Here is a 15,537-nt window from a genome sequence, read left to right on the forward strand (position 1 = left end):
TCCAGAGTTACATTCAGAGTAAACATAATATGGAAATGACGTTTACATATGTATTTGGTTTAAGAATAAAAATATATAGTGTTTATGTCTAAATAGCATTTTAAATCATACAAAATTACTAAATATACACATTTGTTAATATATGTACAGTTTTTAGAGTAGTGTTAGCCAGTATAATTATTAAGATGTTCCCCTAAAGCTTCACAAAGATTCTCTCTTCATTGTAATTACCTCAAGAAATACATACTATTGTCAACAGACTATATTGATGTGGTAATCTTTACATTTATAAACTCCTAAAGTCAATTCCTGCTGAGAAGGAACTCTTAGGAAAAATGAGTTAACTCAGACATAATGATCTTGAACCTTTCCCTAAATAACCCACTACTTTCTCTTCTGCGATAACATTTTACTATACTTACTTTTCCCACCTTTACTTATTTCTTGAAGTAGCTTAATGCCAACTTTTTTCAGATCTACAGAAAACAGATGAAGTACAGCAAGACCAAAAGATAAAGATGGTGGTTTCCCATTCCATTCTCTAGTCAGACACTGAATTAATTCGATGTGAGGACATAACTTTATTAACTGCATCAGGTCATCTGAAAGTAAAAAACAAAAAAAAAAAACTATGTCTCAACATCCTAGTATGATACATCAACTACAAACTGGGACCAGCTAATGTCTGTACCTGTCAAACAACACTTCTTTTTCCAATCCTTCCAAAGCCCTCAATGAACTCAACAGTACTCTCTCCAATTAAAAAAAAAAAAAAAAAATCATGCTCAGCATAGCAAAAATATGAAAGAAAACTTCTTATAACACAGACTACCAGAAAAACAAATTATCAAAGGGTAATTCTATTCTACCACAGGGTAGAGTAGAAAGGATTAGATTGGCAATCACGAAATCTGAGTTCTAATCACAGTTCCGCCAATTGCTTATTTTTTTGGATCTCAGTTTATGCACCTTAAAAGTGCTAGAATTGGTATCTCCAATTTCTAAGGTTCCATCTAACACTACATTATGTTTGTCTATACCCTGATGCTCATATTTGGACCAGTTCCTAGTCAGTATAATTTGTTTCTTCCGTGCCTTGCACAGAAAAAGGGTCTCAGTAATTTTTTTCCTAAAAATATCAAGTATTTAGAAACTCAAAAAATGAAGACTTTAAGAAGGTATCAGCCAGTTCAAGTAGCTAAAGGCTGAGCCATATGAAGTTGCCTGTATTTGACCATTTTGGACTCCAAATTCATATGGTTTAATACACTAGCTAACTACTGAGTTCATCTAGTACTGCGATCATGATTTACATTCTTAAATTTGTAAACTCTGTGTTAATTTACTAAAGTTTTTCAAGTAAAAATATTCTTCTTGGGTCACAACAGAGGTAGTTTTCAGGATAATTTCTGAGAGCCTTTCAAGAACTCCCATAAACGTAATTTGCACTCTGACAGGCAATATAAGTGTTATTTAACACAAATTTCTGTACTGGGAACTTAAACCTATTAAATCACTGCATTTAATATTCAATATAAGTGAGACATTATTCTCACACTGAAAGGGAAGAAACAGGTTTAGAGAAGTTAATTTTCCCAAAATTATACACATGATATAAAGTAGAACAGTTCATCTGACCTCCCAGAGTCTATGACCTTTCAATCTATAGTAATGCTCCTCCAAAATAATAAATACATGTATGTATGTGCACTGTATGCATGTATGTATATTTACACATGCATGCACACACACACACACACACACACAAAATACAGAGAAATACAGAGAGAAATGGTAAAAGAAGAAACAAGGAATAACAGAATATAATTCTGTATCAATAAAGTCAAAAAAATTTTTTTTAATTTCCATAAAGAAGAGGTAGAAGTTTATGATTTCGGTCACTCAAACTGGCCTCCACTAAGGTGAAGCTATTATATAGCACCCCTCTGCCTGCAACATTTCATAACTCACACATCTCACTCTGCTTCATTCAATCAGGTATTCAAATCCCTTTCTCCCTGAATTCATTAATTAACCAATATTTATTCAAATATGTGCAAAGTATGGTCTCTGACTAATTAGAAGGAATACAAATTCAAATCTCATGACCTTTCCCCTCTGCTTACCACATTTTGGAATCCATTTCATCATTCCTTGGTTTGACATATTAATCATCATTTTTTTATCTCATAGATGTTCTGGGTTTTTTGGTTTTGTTTTGTTTTGTTTTTTAAAGATTTTATTTATTTATTTGACAGAGATCACAAGTAGGCAGAGAGGCAGGCAGAGAGAGAGAGGAAGGCAACAGGCAGAGAGAGAGAGGAAGGCAAGCAGGCTCCCCACTGAGCAGAGAGCCCGACGCGGGGCTCAATCCCAGGACCCTGGGATCATGACCCAAGCTGAAGGCAGAGGCTTTAACCCACTGAACCACCCAGGCGCCCCATGGATGTTCTGTTTTAATAAGATTATAAAGGCATACCAAGTATGATACCTGTTTAACTCACAAATATCTAGAGCAGTGGTTCTCAAAATACGGTCTAGGGTCTACAAAGTCAAAACTACTTTCATAAAAACACTAAGTTGTTATTTGTTTTTTTCATTCTCATTCTCTCACGAATATACATGAGACTACATGACGTGATATTACAAAAGGCTGAATATAGAAGTGGATATGGGAAGCCAGCTATCTTCTATTAAACCAGACATTATAGAGATTTACAAAATGTGGAAAATGCAACTCCTTTTATGAAATTCTTTGGTTTGGGAAGTTATTTTTTATAAAAAAAAATTTATTATGATAGTATGTCATGGGCTTATTGTTATTTTAAATGAATAAAGAAATACTTTTAAATCTTCTGCTTTAATGTCTAACAGGATAAATATCAATAGACATAACCCACGTAAGTAAAAGCTCTTTGGGATGTTCAGTGCTTTTTAGAAGTGTAAAAGAGACCTGAGACCACAAAGTTTGAGAACCTCACATTTAAAATAGGTATTTCCAATTTCTAGATATGCATATTCACTTGTTTAATGATAATGGGAAAGTGAACAAACAAATCATTTCAGGCTTTATTCTAAAAATTATTGGGGGTGGAATAACTTTTAAAACAGATGCTCTTTTAGTAACACTTACGCTTTTGGAACAAATTTCTTAGAATTTTTCTGTTTTTGTTTGGCTTGGGTTTTTTAATTTGTAAATGTTTGACTGACAGTCTAAATCTAAGGAACAACATTTTTTTCTGAAGCTAGAAAGTATTAACAAATTGAATCTGTCTCCCAAGGCCAATCTGATACCATGGAAAGCTGTGGTTGTTTCTCATTAAAAAGTAAAATAAGGAAAGTAATTTTCAAACATTGTTTGTTTGAAAGTTATTTTCTCAAGTTACTATTTTCATCTTTTGATGTGCTAAAGAAATTCTGAGGATAAACATCAAGGTTCTAATTACATAAAAGTGTTATTACTTCATAAATTATTATAATATATATTTAATTATTTTAGATTGTAATGCACTGCTAGAAGAACAGAACAATATAATAATGAGTCAGTCATGTTTCTATTCACTTATGCAAGGCAAATTTTGCAAGCAAAACAGAAACTTAACATTTCAGTCAATAAAAATTCTAAGAGTGATTAAACCTATATTCCTCCCATGTCTAAACTGACTAAAATAACCTATCATCTATGGAAAAATAATACCTAAAACAGAAATTGAATCTGTATACTTAGATAATAAAAATAAAATATATAATTCATTCAACAAATATTGAGTACTATACCAGATTCTGTTCTGTTGTTGTGTGTGTGTGTAGGCAACTTACTTACTTCTTTGAGCTTTAGCCTCTCTGGGGAAACAGAGTTTTTTTTAATCTATAAAATAGGGATAATAACAAAACCTATTTTATTTTTTTTAAGTCTTTTTTTTTTTAAGATTTTACTTCTTTATTTGTCAGAGAGAGAGAAATAGCACAAGCAGGCAGAGTGGCAGGCAGAGGCAGAGAGAGAGAAGCAGGCTCCCCTCTGAGCAAGGAGCCTGATGAGGGACTCAATCCCAGGACCCTGGGATCATGATCTGAGCTGAAGGCAGCCGCTTAACCAACTGAGCCACCCAGGCGTCCCCAAAACCTACTTTATAGTTAACATAAGGATTTAAGTAAAGTCATGCATGTAAAAAGCCAAATTATAGTATCAAGTGTGCTGTTATGTAACAAAGAAATTCATAACTTTAAAAACTAGATTCTAAGGAAAATTCAATTTATTGTTTGAAAATGACCAGATTCAATAGCCATCAATGTTCTTCTTTCCTGGAAAAATATGACCTAAAAGTGCTATGTTTTATTCCATTTGCAACTTCTTAGAATTGGGGTACAAAGCCTGCAAATCAGAATTGAGACACAGGTCTGGGATGTGGGAGATGTCAGGATGCCTGTACATTTAGATTTCTGATGAACTAAACTCGAAATAAAAGATCAGCTCATTCAACTAAGGTTACCTTAAGGTTGACAATGCTCTCAGATCATTCCCAATTACAACCCAGGTGTTTGCTTATATCATAGTCCAGAACATTTACGTAACAAGTTAAGTTCATCCATTAAAAAAAAAAAATCCTTTAAGTAGCATGGTCTGAAATACCTGCAAAATAAACTGTGTACTTCAGAGGGAGAGAAGCAGTAACACCCTGACATCCACCTTCTCCAAGGCTGCTAGGCTCTCTCACAGGACAGCCCCAGGCTCATTCCCTGGTGCCTTTGCCAGACACTCGAGGAAAACATCTCCTCAGCCTCTGAGGGGGCTGGCCACAGCTAACCAGGACCCGCCACAAAAGAGTGAAGTTTCGGGGCACCTGGGTGGCTCAGTGGGTTAAGCCTCTGTCTTCGGCTCAGGTCATGATCCCAGGGTCCTGGGATTGAGCCCCACATCAGGCTCTCTGCTCAGCAGGGAGCCTGCTTACCTTCCTCTCTCTCTGCCTGCCTCTCTGCCTGCTTGTGATCTCTCTCTGTCAAATAAATAAATAAGAATCTTTAAAAAAAAAAAAAAAGAGTGAAGTTTGTACCACAGACAAACTTCACTCTCTTGGTTTGCCGTTGCTTCTGTGCAAAATGTGGCTCATTTCCTTCTCTGGGGCTCAGTATCTCCACTTACATGGTGGGCCTAGCAATGCCTACCTGATGGGACTGTTGTAGGGATTGGCTGGAAGGATGTGAGAACACCTCACCCAGAGTCTGGCACAAAGTAGGTACTCAATAAAAGTTAGACAGGTTTTGCTAACAACAGACAAATCTACTCATCAGTATATGTGAAACAGACTTTAAAATGTAAATCCAAAATATTGCCTACTACCACGGGTGATCTTACAATTAAAGTCTAGAATTCAAATGCCTACAATTAAGTAGACTGGCACTCACCGTAAGTAAAGTCCTTGAATTGCTGTATGTATTCCATGGCCCCAGGAATCTGGCCCTGTTTACATATGCAAAGAAGAGCTTTCTTGTGCAGGCCACATTCACTGTAGATCATCTGAGCTAAAGCCAGGCACCTGGGCTTGTTATAAGTATCCTGTTCCCCATAATCACAAATCACATCCCCCAACTCTTCAGAAAACGTGAGCCTAGAGCAAGCAGATCAATAGGTAATACTTTAGAGAGTTCTTCATGAGTGAGTGGATGAAAATATCTGAACACAATACAGTAGAACTGGATTGTCCAGGGTCTGTAAGAATTCCAAGTTAATAGGCAATTGATATAGAAGAAATTAAACATACCTAAGATTTAATAACAACCAGAAAAAAACTATCAGCATATATTCTTTTGGGGGAAGACATTTTAGCAAAACCGAGCTCAAGTTTTTAAAAAAATCTACAAACACAGTGAAAACTCTCCCTAGAAGACTGGCAGGAATTAAAATGACAAGGTAAAGAAAAATTCTCTTATAATTGAGGATCTCAATGTTTTCAGATGTTACCTAGATTCTAAACCCTGTAGAATGTAAGAACTCATTAAATATTAGTGAATAACAGCGACAACAAATTTTAGCTCAAAATTAGTGATAGGATCTTGCAGTGTTTGTAAGAAATGTGTGACACTAGGGTTATTTAAATTGTTTAAAGATATATACAAAACAACAGGGGGAATAAAAGGATATAAGATGTCCCTACTAGGAGAGACTGAAGTAGTTCTTTTCAGATGGTTCACTTGAATAGGTTTCAGTTGTCATCACATTTTTAAAATTTTTTAAATTTTTACTTGGCATCAACTTTTAATGCGCCATCTTCAAACAAAGTTGAAGTGAACCATCTGCACTTGCACATTACACCTAGAAATGATCAGCAAAGGCCAAAACACATTTGGGTATGATTAAAGATATTACTTCTAATCACCAGTGGTGTAGAGATTTTATTTTAGTTATATTTTTAATAGCTACAGAATAACAGCAATCACATAATATTGGTGCCTGTATACATGTAACAAAATGCTAATAACATTAAAATGAAATCCTGAAACCCCTGCAAAATGTCTGTTTACTGAAAATTCAGGAAATAAAGCCTTCCATGTTTATCAGGGTGGCCAGAGAGAGGTGGGTCTAAAATCAAAAGGCAGCTTCTGAGTAGAAATCAATTATTTACTAAGCAATTACCTGACTTCTACATTTTAGTACCAAAATATAGGTTTTGGTAGCTACAGCCCCGATGTTTCCTAAAGCTGAACTAGTAATTATTTCAGTCTTTTTAGTGACTGTATTCCCAGAGCAAGATGATAATATCAGTATTTTAGTTATTTCTTCTCTAAATATATAGTTTTATTTATTTATTTATTTATTTATTTATTTAAACGAAAGCTTTATTTGACAGACAGCGATCACAAGTAGGCAGAGAGAGAGGGAGGAAGCAGGCTCCCCTCTGAGCAGAGAGCCCGATGCGGGGCTTGATCTCAGGACCCTGGGATCATGACCCGAGCCGAAGGCAGAGGCTTTAACCCACTGAGCCACCCAGGCGCCCCTATAGTTTTATTTTTTTAAGAAGTCACCACCATTATGTTGTTCCACCTGAAAGAAGGCCAGAGCTGAGGATCAAGGCTGCTATGTCTCTATTTGTCACTTTGCAAAAGGAAGATGAGGAAAGAAAAATGTGATTAAAAAGAAAAATTATTGAAAGGGAGAAAATGGGTCAAGCCCCAAAAGAATGGAATCGACCCTGAAGGAAAAAAGGTAAAAGACAAACAGGGATTCTAGCCCTGGGAGAAAGCGAAGTAATCAAGCACCCTGAACCTGGCTGGGAAATGAGCCTGGGAACCTCTGCCCACATATCCCCCACAATCACCTCATCATCATACCTTCTTTCTGTTTCTCCAAAGCCCCCTTCTTGATTCTCCCACCCCTACTTCCAATTCCAAGTAGACTGTTTGAGGGACTTCTGAAAGTAGATCTCCAGCCTCATTCTGGAGAATACAAATGACTAATAAGTAAAAGAAAATATGCTTGACTCCACTAGTAAACTAAGGCATATTTGACTATAAACCAGATTGTAGATTTTTAAGCTAAAATAAAGGTAACATATAATCACTAAATCTATGCATGAAATTTATTTACTGTTATTTTGTAGGGTTCAGTTTGTAAAGTTAACCTGTCAGAGGATATTTTTCCTCTTCTAGGAGGAGTGTCTGCAATTTAGAGACCTAATGCCAGTAAAGTGTCATTTCTTAAGTTTAGGTTATATGTCAAGTGATCGGATTTTCCTTAGGTAAGAAAGACTAAGAGAGCCAAGCCTGGCTCTGTGCAGGGCTTCAAAGAAAGAACCATAGAACTTTTTAAGGTCGCCATATGGTGGAGGCCAGGTCATCAGAGTCAGAGACCAGAGAACAGAAGTTAAGATTAAAGAATGTGAATTATCTTTAGTATCCTGTTAGAGCATCTCAGGATCCTTAAAAGTGGTGGTATTTTCCAAATTTATGCACTGAGTGAATTGCATAAGAATTTAAATTCTTACCACTACAGGAATAATCAGCCAAGAACCATCAGTATATGTAGGGAAATCAATCTTGTCTGAAGTGTCTCTGCACTGATCACAGGTGATAATGAACATGCACTTTCTAATGGTATTCTCTGAGCCATCAACAGGGCTCCCTGATAAGTACATTTTGTGGAAGGTGTGGAAGGTATGACCAGGTGGAAAAAGAAAGAGGCAAAGCAGGGAAGTAGGGTATATGTATGGAGAAGTTTCCTAAAGCAGAATTAACTATTATGTGAACAGGAAGCGAAGCTGTTTAAGAGGTGTGGGGGAAAAGATCCTCTGCACTAGTAAACAACAGTGCCACCAATCCAGTAAGGTCTGGGATTATCCAGCGTCATGCAAGGGGAAATGGTGAATTTGGAATGGGCACAAGGAGGCAGTAGTATACTTACTTGCCATTTTTATGTCTGGGACATTTCTAAATCATGAATCTCTTATTTAGGGAGTATTTACATTAGCCCATCCATCCTCCTTACGATAGATGAAAACTGTAACTACTCTATAATATGTATCCTATGTCCCTATGCATCCAGAGCCAAGGAAGCATAGCCCTTACACTGCAAAATAAGCAGGCCATGGCTACTAGACAGATGACAGGGAGGCCTTTCCTCATTCTGCATTCCAGCACTCACAGCCCAACCTACGTCCACACAGACCCAACAAGAACAGCTTGATCTTCATAAGGAACAGCTTGATCTTCATAAGCCGGCACACACTTTTAGTCCTCTCTGCTGGACCAGTGACTCTTCCCCCAGCTGACTGCTAACAGCTCACAGCTCTCTACTTCCCCAAAGAATTGCCCTTAGCTGACTGGAGCTACCCCATCCAGAAAATTATAACCCCCAGTAGTTAAAAACAGATGACTGACTAAAAAAGCATAGAAAAGGCCAGTCCCATAATTCAAGAAGAAACAACTCTGGTATGGTTTATGCTCTGTAGTGCTCTCCCTGTAACGCTATCTATTACTAGACTTTACCTGAGTTCACGTCCTTGCTCGGCACTTTGCCCTTCTCCATCCCTTCTCACTTCTTCCCTTACACTACTTCTCGATTTGTCTATCAGTGAATGACAAGCACTCGGATCCAATTATCATGCTCTCTCTCTTTTTTTTTTTTTTTAATCATGCTCTCTTTAAGGGAAGTGGGAACCTGAGTGCCAAACATCTTCCTCTCTTCCCTGTTATGTAACAACAATCTTCCCTTCTCATGATAATCAAAGTCGATCATGCTCACAGAACCTCAAGCTGCAGGAATAGAAAACACAAACTCCCTGTGATGGTTAATATTATGTGTCACCTTGACTGGCTCCTTCAGTGCCCAGATATTTAGTCAAATATTATTCTGTGAGTCAGTGATGTATCTGAAAGAGAGTGATCAGTAGACTGAATAAAGCAGATTGTGGTGAATGTGGATGGCTCTCATCCAATCAGTTGAAGGCCTGAATGGTACAAAAAGGCTGACCCTCTTTCAAATAAGAGGGAACTCTTCCTGCTTGACTGCTTAGCTGTGACATCAGTCTTTTCCAACCTTTGGACTAAAACAGAAACATTGGCTTTCCTTGAGTCTTGAGCAGGCTGAAACATACCATTGGTAAGTGTTAAGGCCTCTCTTGGGTCTCTAGCTTGCTGACCGCAGATCTTGGGATTTACCAGCCTCCATAATCACACAAGCCCACTTCTTCGTATGTATATATAATTTTATATATGGAAATATATATATTTATAAATATAAATATTCTATTGATTCTGTTTCTCTGGAAAAGTCTAATTAATACACTCTCCAAGTGGCCACTGATAGCTGTGTAGAGCCACTCTTTTATCTCCCGGACCCAAGTATTCTACCTACTGGGGATACACCATATAATTTTCACTATTTTAAAGAGTGCATTTCTTCCTGAAGCATGTTACTCCATCTTCAAAGGATGGAGGGAAAAGCTGGCATCACCTAGACACAACCTGAACCATCCATGAACCAAGTTTGGGTTTTTTCTTCCTTGTCTGCTGGTCTTAGGTCACCCCACCCCTGCATGAGGCCATAGGTGTGAGCTGTGGAAGTACTGTCAGCCAGTTGGTGGTAGTTGACATGGGTTCTGGGTCATCTACTTCTGAAGTTAACCTATTACTCTGGATCTGCTTGAGCATGATCTTGATTGTACCCAATTTTGGTTGGACTCTTTGGGCCCACCTAACATCATGACTTGGTGATCCTGTCAGAATCCATTCATGATGAGCAGTTCTCTAGTTCCAGTCATTGGTGTTCCCTGGGTAGACACTCCAACTTTAGCAGGACCCAGAAAAATAGAAGACTATTTTTTTTAACAGTATATAGTAGCTTGTTACAGGTGGCAGATAATCTACTGGGATATCTCTGCATAGTCCCACGCCAAATGAAAACTGTTAGTGGGTATCAACAATCATAGTTTGATAAAGGCATGGCAACCACAGTCATCCTACCAGACAAGCCATCAAGACCAACAGAAGTGTAAGAGTGAGAAGAATATAAATTGGATACAGGAGAAAGATAAGTAATAATTAATATGAATGAATCCCAAAATAACTATAAGTGAAAGAGCCAGACCAAGAAGAAAAAATAATACATAATATATAATTCCATTTTTATAAAATTCTAGAAAAATGAAACCTCATCTATTATGACAGAAAGTAGATCAGTGGTTACTTGGAGACAGAATGGGGGTAGAATGAGATTGATTATCTCAGCTGTGGTGATGATTTCATGGGTGTATACATATGTCAAAACTTGTCAAACTGTACACTACAAATATGTGCAGTTTATTATGTCAATTACATCTCTACAATGCCATTTTACAAAAACTCATCAAATTGTACATTTGAAATATGTATCAAATGTTGTATGTAAATTATGTATCAATAAAGTTGTAAAAAACAAATTACAACCCTAGGATCCATTATCATGACAGGAGCTATAGTATATCCCACTAACCCCCCTGTTCTAAGATTCCCCCAGAATTATACCCACAATTATACCTGGAGAAGTTGTGCCTAGATGGAGTGAAATTAAAGTGAGAAGAAGATACATAGGTGCTGTGCAAATGGCTGACTGTAATAGATGCTGTTTTAATGTCCTGCCAGGATCCTCCTTCCCCAGCTGCTCTGAGTATTGACTGCCAGTGGCTTACAGGTCCCTCCTTTCTATAGCAAATTGCCCTTCGCTAGCATGAGCCACCATGCTTCAACCAGGCAGCTCATAGCTCTAACAGAGAGGTACAAAAGGCTGGCCCCTCTGCCTCGAGGGGGACAGCTCTGTGGTGTGGTTTATGCTCCAGAACCTCTATAAATAAGACCAAGGTTAAAACTTGCCTGAGATCACATCCTTTCCTAGCTTCGCAAACACACACACACATCTCTATTCTGCTTCACTCACTCCCTTAAACAGTTTTTTGTTTTTTTTTTTTTTTTGAGAAGCCATCCCTCTATCAACAATGTACACTCAAATCCATGTCTGAGGCTTTAGTACTAGGAAATCTAACCTAAGGGGGCTCTAGTACAAATCTGCCAATCTGTACTGAAACCTAATTCCAAGAAGCCATCTCCTGTCTATTCTTACTGGTTTGTATGTTCTAAACGTTACCTTGGTCCACATCCATCCTGCTTCTAAGTTTTCTCTAGGTTTATTCTTTACATGTACCCACAATCTATCTGGATCCAGGTCCCTGCCTTATCCCTCTGAGTAGCATGATACTGATTAATCCTTTTCTATCCTTACTAATCAACTTCTATCCACCATAAAGTGGTCATGAATCATCTGTGAACTGCCATTACTCAACTCCTGATCTGGGCCCATTGTGACTAGGCCTCATCACTGCTTGAATGCTTAGTAAATCTTTTCGGACCAATTAATGCAACAGAGACCTGAGATAAATATTCAAATAATGTACTAATAAAAAAACTATTGAAATCTTGAGAATAAACAACTTTATTAACCAACTATCAAAATTAAGTTAAAAACTTTACTTTGCTTACCTTTCCTGGGTCACCCAATTGATAACTAAATCTAAACGTTTTTCAGATAATCCACATTTGATTCCTTCCAGGGTTAGTTCTGCATTAATAGGACGTCTATATGCATGACTTGTGCTAAAGATGGCCTCAAAAAATAAGAGTAATGGAAAAGGCTTGCCTCTAATCTTTCCAACAGCTATAGAGAGAAGAAAAGTTTTTGAGTTGAACACTTTAAATAAATAACAGTTTGCTTTTTCTTCATATTATTTTCATCTCTTCGCATCTTCAAAAGATTTCAATCTATAATTACATCCTTATAATTTTAGATTACATGCTTAAACATGTAAAATTACATGCTTATAACATAACTAATGCTTAGGATTAAACATTACATTTAATGACTAAGTATTACATGCTTTGTAAAAAGAGAGGCAGAGACTGGTGTGATGTGTCTACAAGCCAAAGAATGCCAAAAATTGTTGATAGCCACCTAGAAGCTAGGAGAGAAATATAGAATATAATCTCCCTCAGAACCTTCACATGGAAATTGTAAAAGCTGAAGGAATATACCACCAGCAGACCTGCACTATAAAAAATAATAAAGGTAGTCTTTCAGCCAGAAGGAAAATAATACCTGATGGAAACATGAATCTACATGAAATGAAAACAAGAAATGGTATACGCAATGAATATAAGTATTTATTTATTTTTTTTAAAGATTTTTATTTATTTATTTGACAGAGAGAGATCACAAGTAGGCAGAGAGGCAGGCAGAGAGAAAGAGAGGGAAGCAGGCTCCCTGCTGAGCAGAGAGCCCGATGCGGGACTCGATCCCAGGACCCTGAGATCATGACCTGAGCCGAAGGCAGCGGCTTAACCCACTGAGCCACCCAGGCGCCCTGAATATAAGTATTTAGAAGCATATTGTTTTTATATAGTACATCAAGTGGTGGAATATCACCTGAGGGTAGAATGTGATAAGTTAAAGATAGAAATTACGAAACCTAAAGCAACAACCAAAATAAGACAACAAGGAGTTACAGCTCATAATCAGCAAAGGAGAAAAATGGAATCATGAAAAAATTCAACTAATCCAAAAGAGGGCAGAAAAAGTGGGGGGGAGTGGTAACAAAGAAGAGGTAAGAAAAAGAGAGAACAAACAAAACCCAACCATGTCAACAATCACATTAAATGTAAGTGATCTAAACACTCCAACTGAAAGGCAAAGACTGTCAGAGTGTATAAAAAAGCAGGATGTCAAATAAATAAATAAATAAATAAATAAATAAAATCTTCAACCAAAAAAAGAAAAAAAAAAAACAAAACCCAACCCGCAGAATCCCAGTATCTGTTTCTTAGAAGACACTGACTTTATTTATTTTTAATTTTAAGTTTTTATTTAAAGTCTAGTTAGTTAATATATATGGTAAAATTGGTTTCAGGCATAGAATTTAGTGATTAATCACTTACATATAATAACACCCAGTACTCATCAGAACAAGCATCCTCCTTAATACTCATCACCCATTTAGTCCATTTTCCTGGCCTATCCTCAGTTCATTCTCAATAGTTAAAAGTCTCTTATGGTTTGCTTCTTTTTCCCCCCTTTTCCCCTATGTTCATCTGCTTTGCTTCTTAAATTCCACATGAATGAAATAATGTGGTATTGGTCTTTCTCTGACTGATTTATTTCACTTAACATAATACACTCTAGTTCCATCCATGTCATTGCAAATGGCAAGATTTTCGATGGCTGAATAATATTCCACTGTATATATAGTAGATATACACACATACACACACACATACACACACACACACACACACACACACACACACACACACACAAACATATAGATAGATATAGATATTTTCTTTATCCAATGGACATTTGGGCTCTTTCCATAGTTTGGCTATTGTTGGTAATGTTGCTATCAACATCAGGCATTAGGATGAATGTAGAAGACAATGACTTTAAATGCAAAGACACAAATAGATCCAAAGTAAGAATATGGGAAAAGACATACAATGTTAATACTAATCAAGAGAAAAATGGTGTCATGCTCCTAATTTCAAACCTTACTACAAAGCTATAGTAATCAAAATTGTATGATACTGACATAGGATGGATATCTAGGGAAATATAATAGAATTAAGAGTCTAGAAATAAACTCTAAATATTTATAGTCAATTGATTTTGGACAAAGGGGCCAAAACAATTCAATGGATAAAGAACAGTCTTTTCAACAAATGGTGCTAGGATAACTAGATATCTACATGCTAAGGAATCAATTTGGATCATTATCTTACACCATACACAAAAATTAACTCAAAGTAGATCACAGACCTAAACATACAAAACTCTTAGAAGGAAATACAGGATCTTAAGTTAGGCAAAGACTTCTTAAATATAACATCAAAAGCACAGCTATAAAAGAAAAGATGGGTAAATTAGTCTTCAACAAAATTAAAACTTGTGTGCTTCAAAAACTACCATTAAGGGGCACCTGGGTGGCTCAGTCAGTTAAGTGTCAAACTCTTGATCTTGGTTCAAGTCTTGATCTCATGGTCATGAGTTCAAGCCCTGCACTGGGCTCCATGCTGGACACGGAGACTACTTAAAAAAAAAAAAAAAAACCACCGTCAAGAAAGTGAAAAGAGGGGAACTTGTCTAAGTCAGAAGAACATGTGACTCTTGATCTTGGGATTGTGAGTTTGAGCCTCTCCTTGAATGTACAGATTACTAAAAGAAGAAAAAAAAACCCCACAGATTGGAAGAAAATATTTGCACATCATCTGTCTGATACAAGATTTTTATCCAGGACATAAAAAGAACTCTCACAACTGAATAATAAAAACACAAATAACATAATTTTAAAATGGGCAAATAATAGACATTTCTCCAAAGATATACAAATGGCCAATAGGCACATGAGAAGATGCTCAACACTGTTGGTCATTAGGGATATATAAATCAAAGTCACAATGAGAGAACACTCAGCTTGATGAGCACTGAGTAATATACAGAATTTTTGATTTATTACATTGTACACCTGAAATTAATATATAACACTGTAGGTTAACTATAGTGGAATTAAAATATTTTTAAAATAATAAACAAATAAATCAATCCACAATGAGATTACTATCTCACATGGATTAGAAAGGCTACAACAAAAAGACAGACATTAACAAGGGCTGGTAAGGATGTGAGGAAATTGGAATCCTCATATATTGCTGGTGGGAATGAAAAATAGTACAGTTTAGCAGCAGTTCCTCAAAGTGTTAACAGAGAGTTACTATATAACCCAGCAATTCCACTCCTAGGTATCTACCCAAGAGAAATAAAGACATATGTCCACATAAAAACTTGTATACAAATGTCCATAGCTGCATTATTCATAATAGCCAAAAAGTAAAAACAACCCAAATTACTATCAACTGACAAATAGATGAACAAAATGCATTATGTATCCATACAATGGAACAATTCATGTTATAGCATGAATAAACCTCAAAAACATCATGCTAAGTGAAGGAAGCCAGTGACAAAAA

At 36.6% G+C, this 15,537-nt stretch overlaps 1 protein-coding gene across 3 annotated transcripts in view; it reads right to left on the reverse strand.

The window, feature by feature from the left end:
* LOC111148044 (clathrin heavy chain linker domain containing 1) overlaps nucleotides 1-15,537 on the reverse strand; it is a 31,797-nt gene that overhangs the window by 1,479 nt on the left and 14,781 nt on the right. For all 3 annotated transcript variants that reach the window (XM_022504415.1, XM_022504414.1, XM_022504413.1), the window contains 3 exons: nucleotides 12,004-12,178; nucleotides 5,404-5,606; nucleotides 423-602 (listed from right to left, as the gene is read on the reverse strand). In XM_022504415.1, the coding sequence (XP_022360123.1) occupies nucleotides 423-602; nucleotides 5,404-5,606; nucleotides 12,004-12,178 (558 nt within the window). The remainder of the gene's footprint in view (nucleotides 1-422; nucleotides 603-5,403; nucleotides 5,607-12,003; nucleotides 12,179-15,537) is intronic.

This window comes from Enhydra lutris, unplaced genomic scaffold, assembly GCF_002288905.1.
Source record: "Enhydra lutris kenyoni isolate GAN:26980312 unplaced genomic scaffold, ASM228890v2 scaffoldscaffold18, whole genome shotgun sequence".
NCBI lineage: Eukaryota > Metazoa > Chordata > Mammalia > Carnivora > Mustelidae > Enhydra > Enhydra lutris.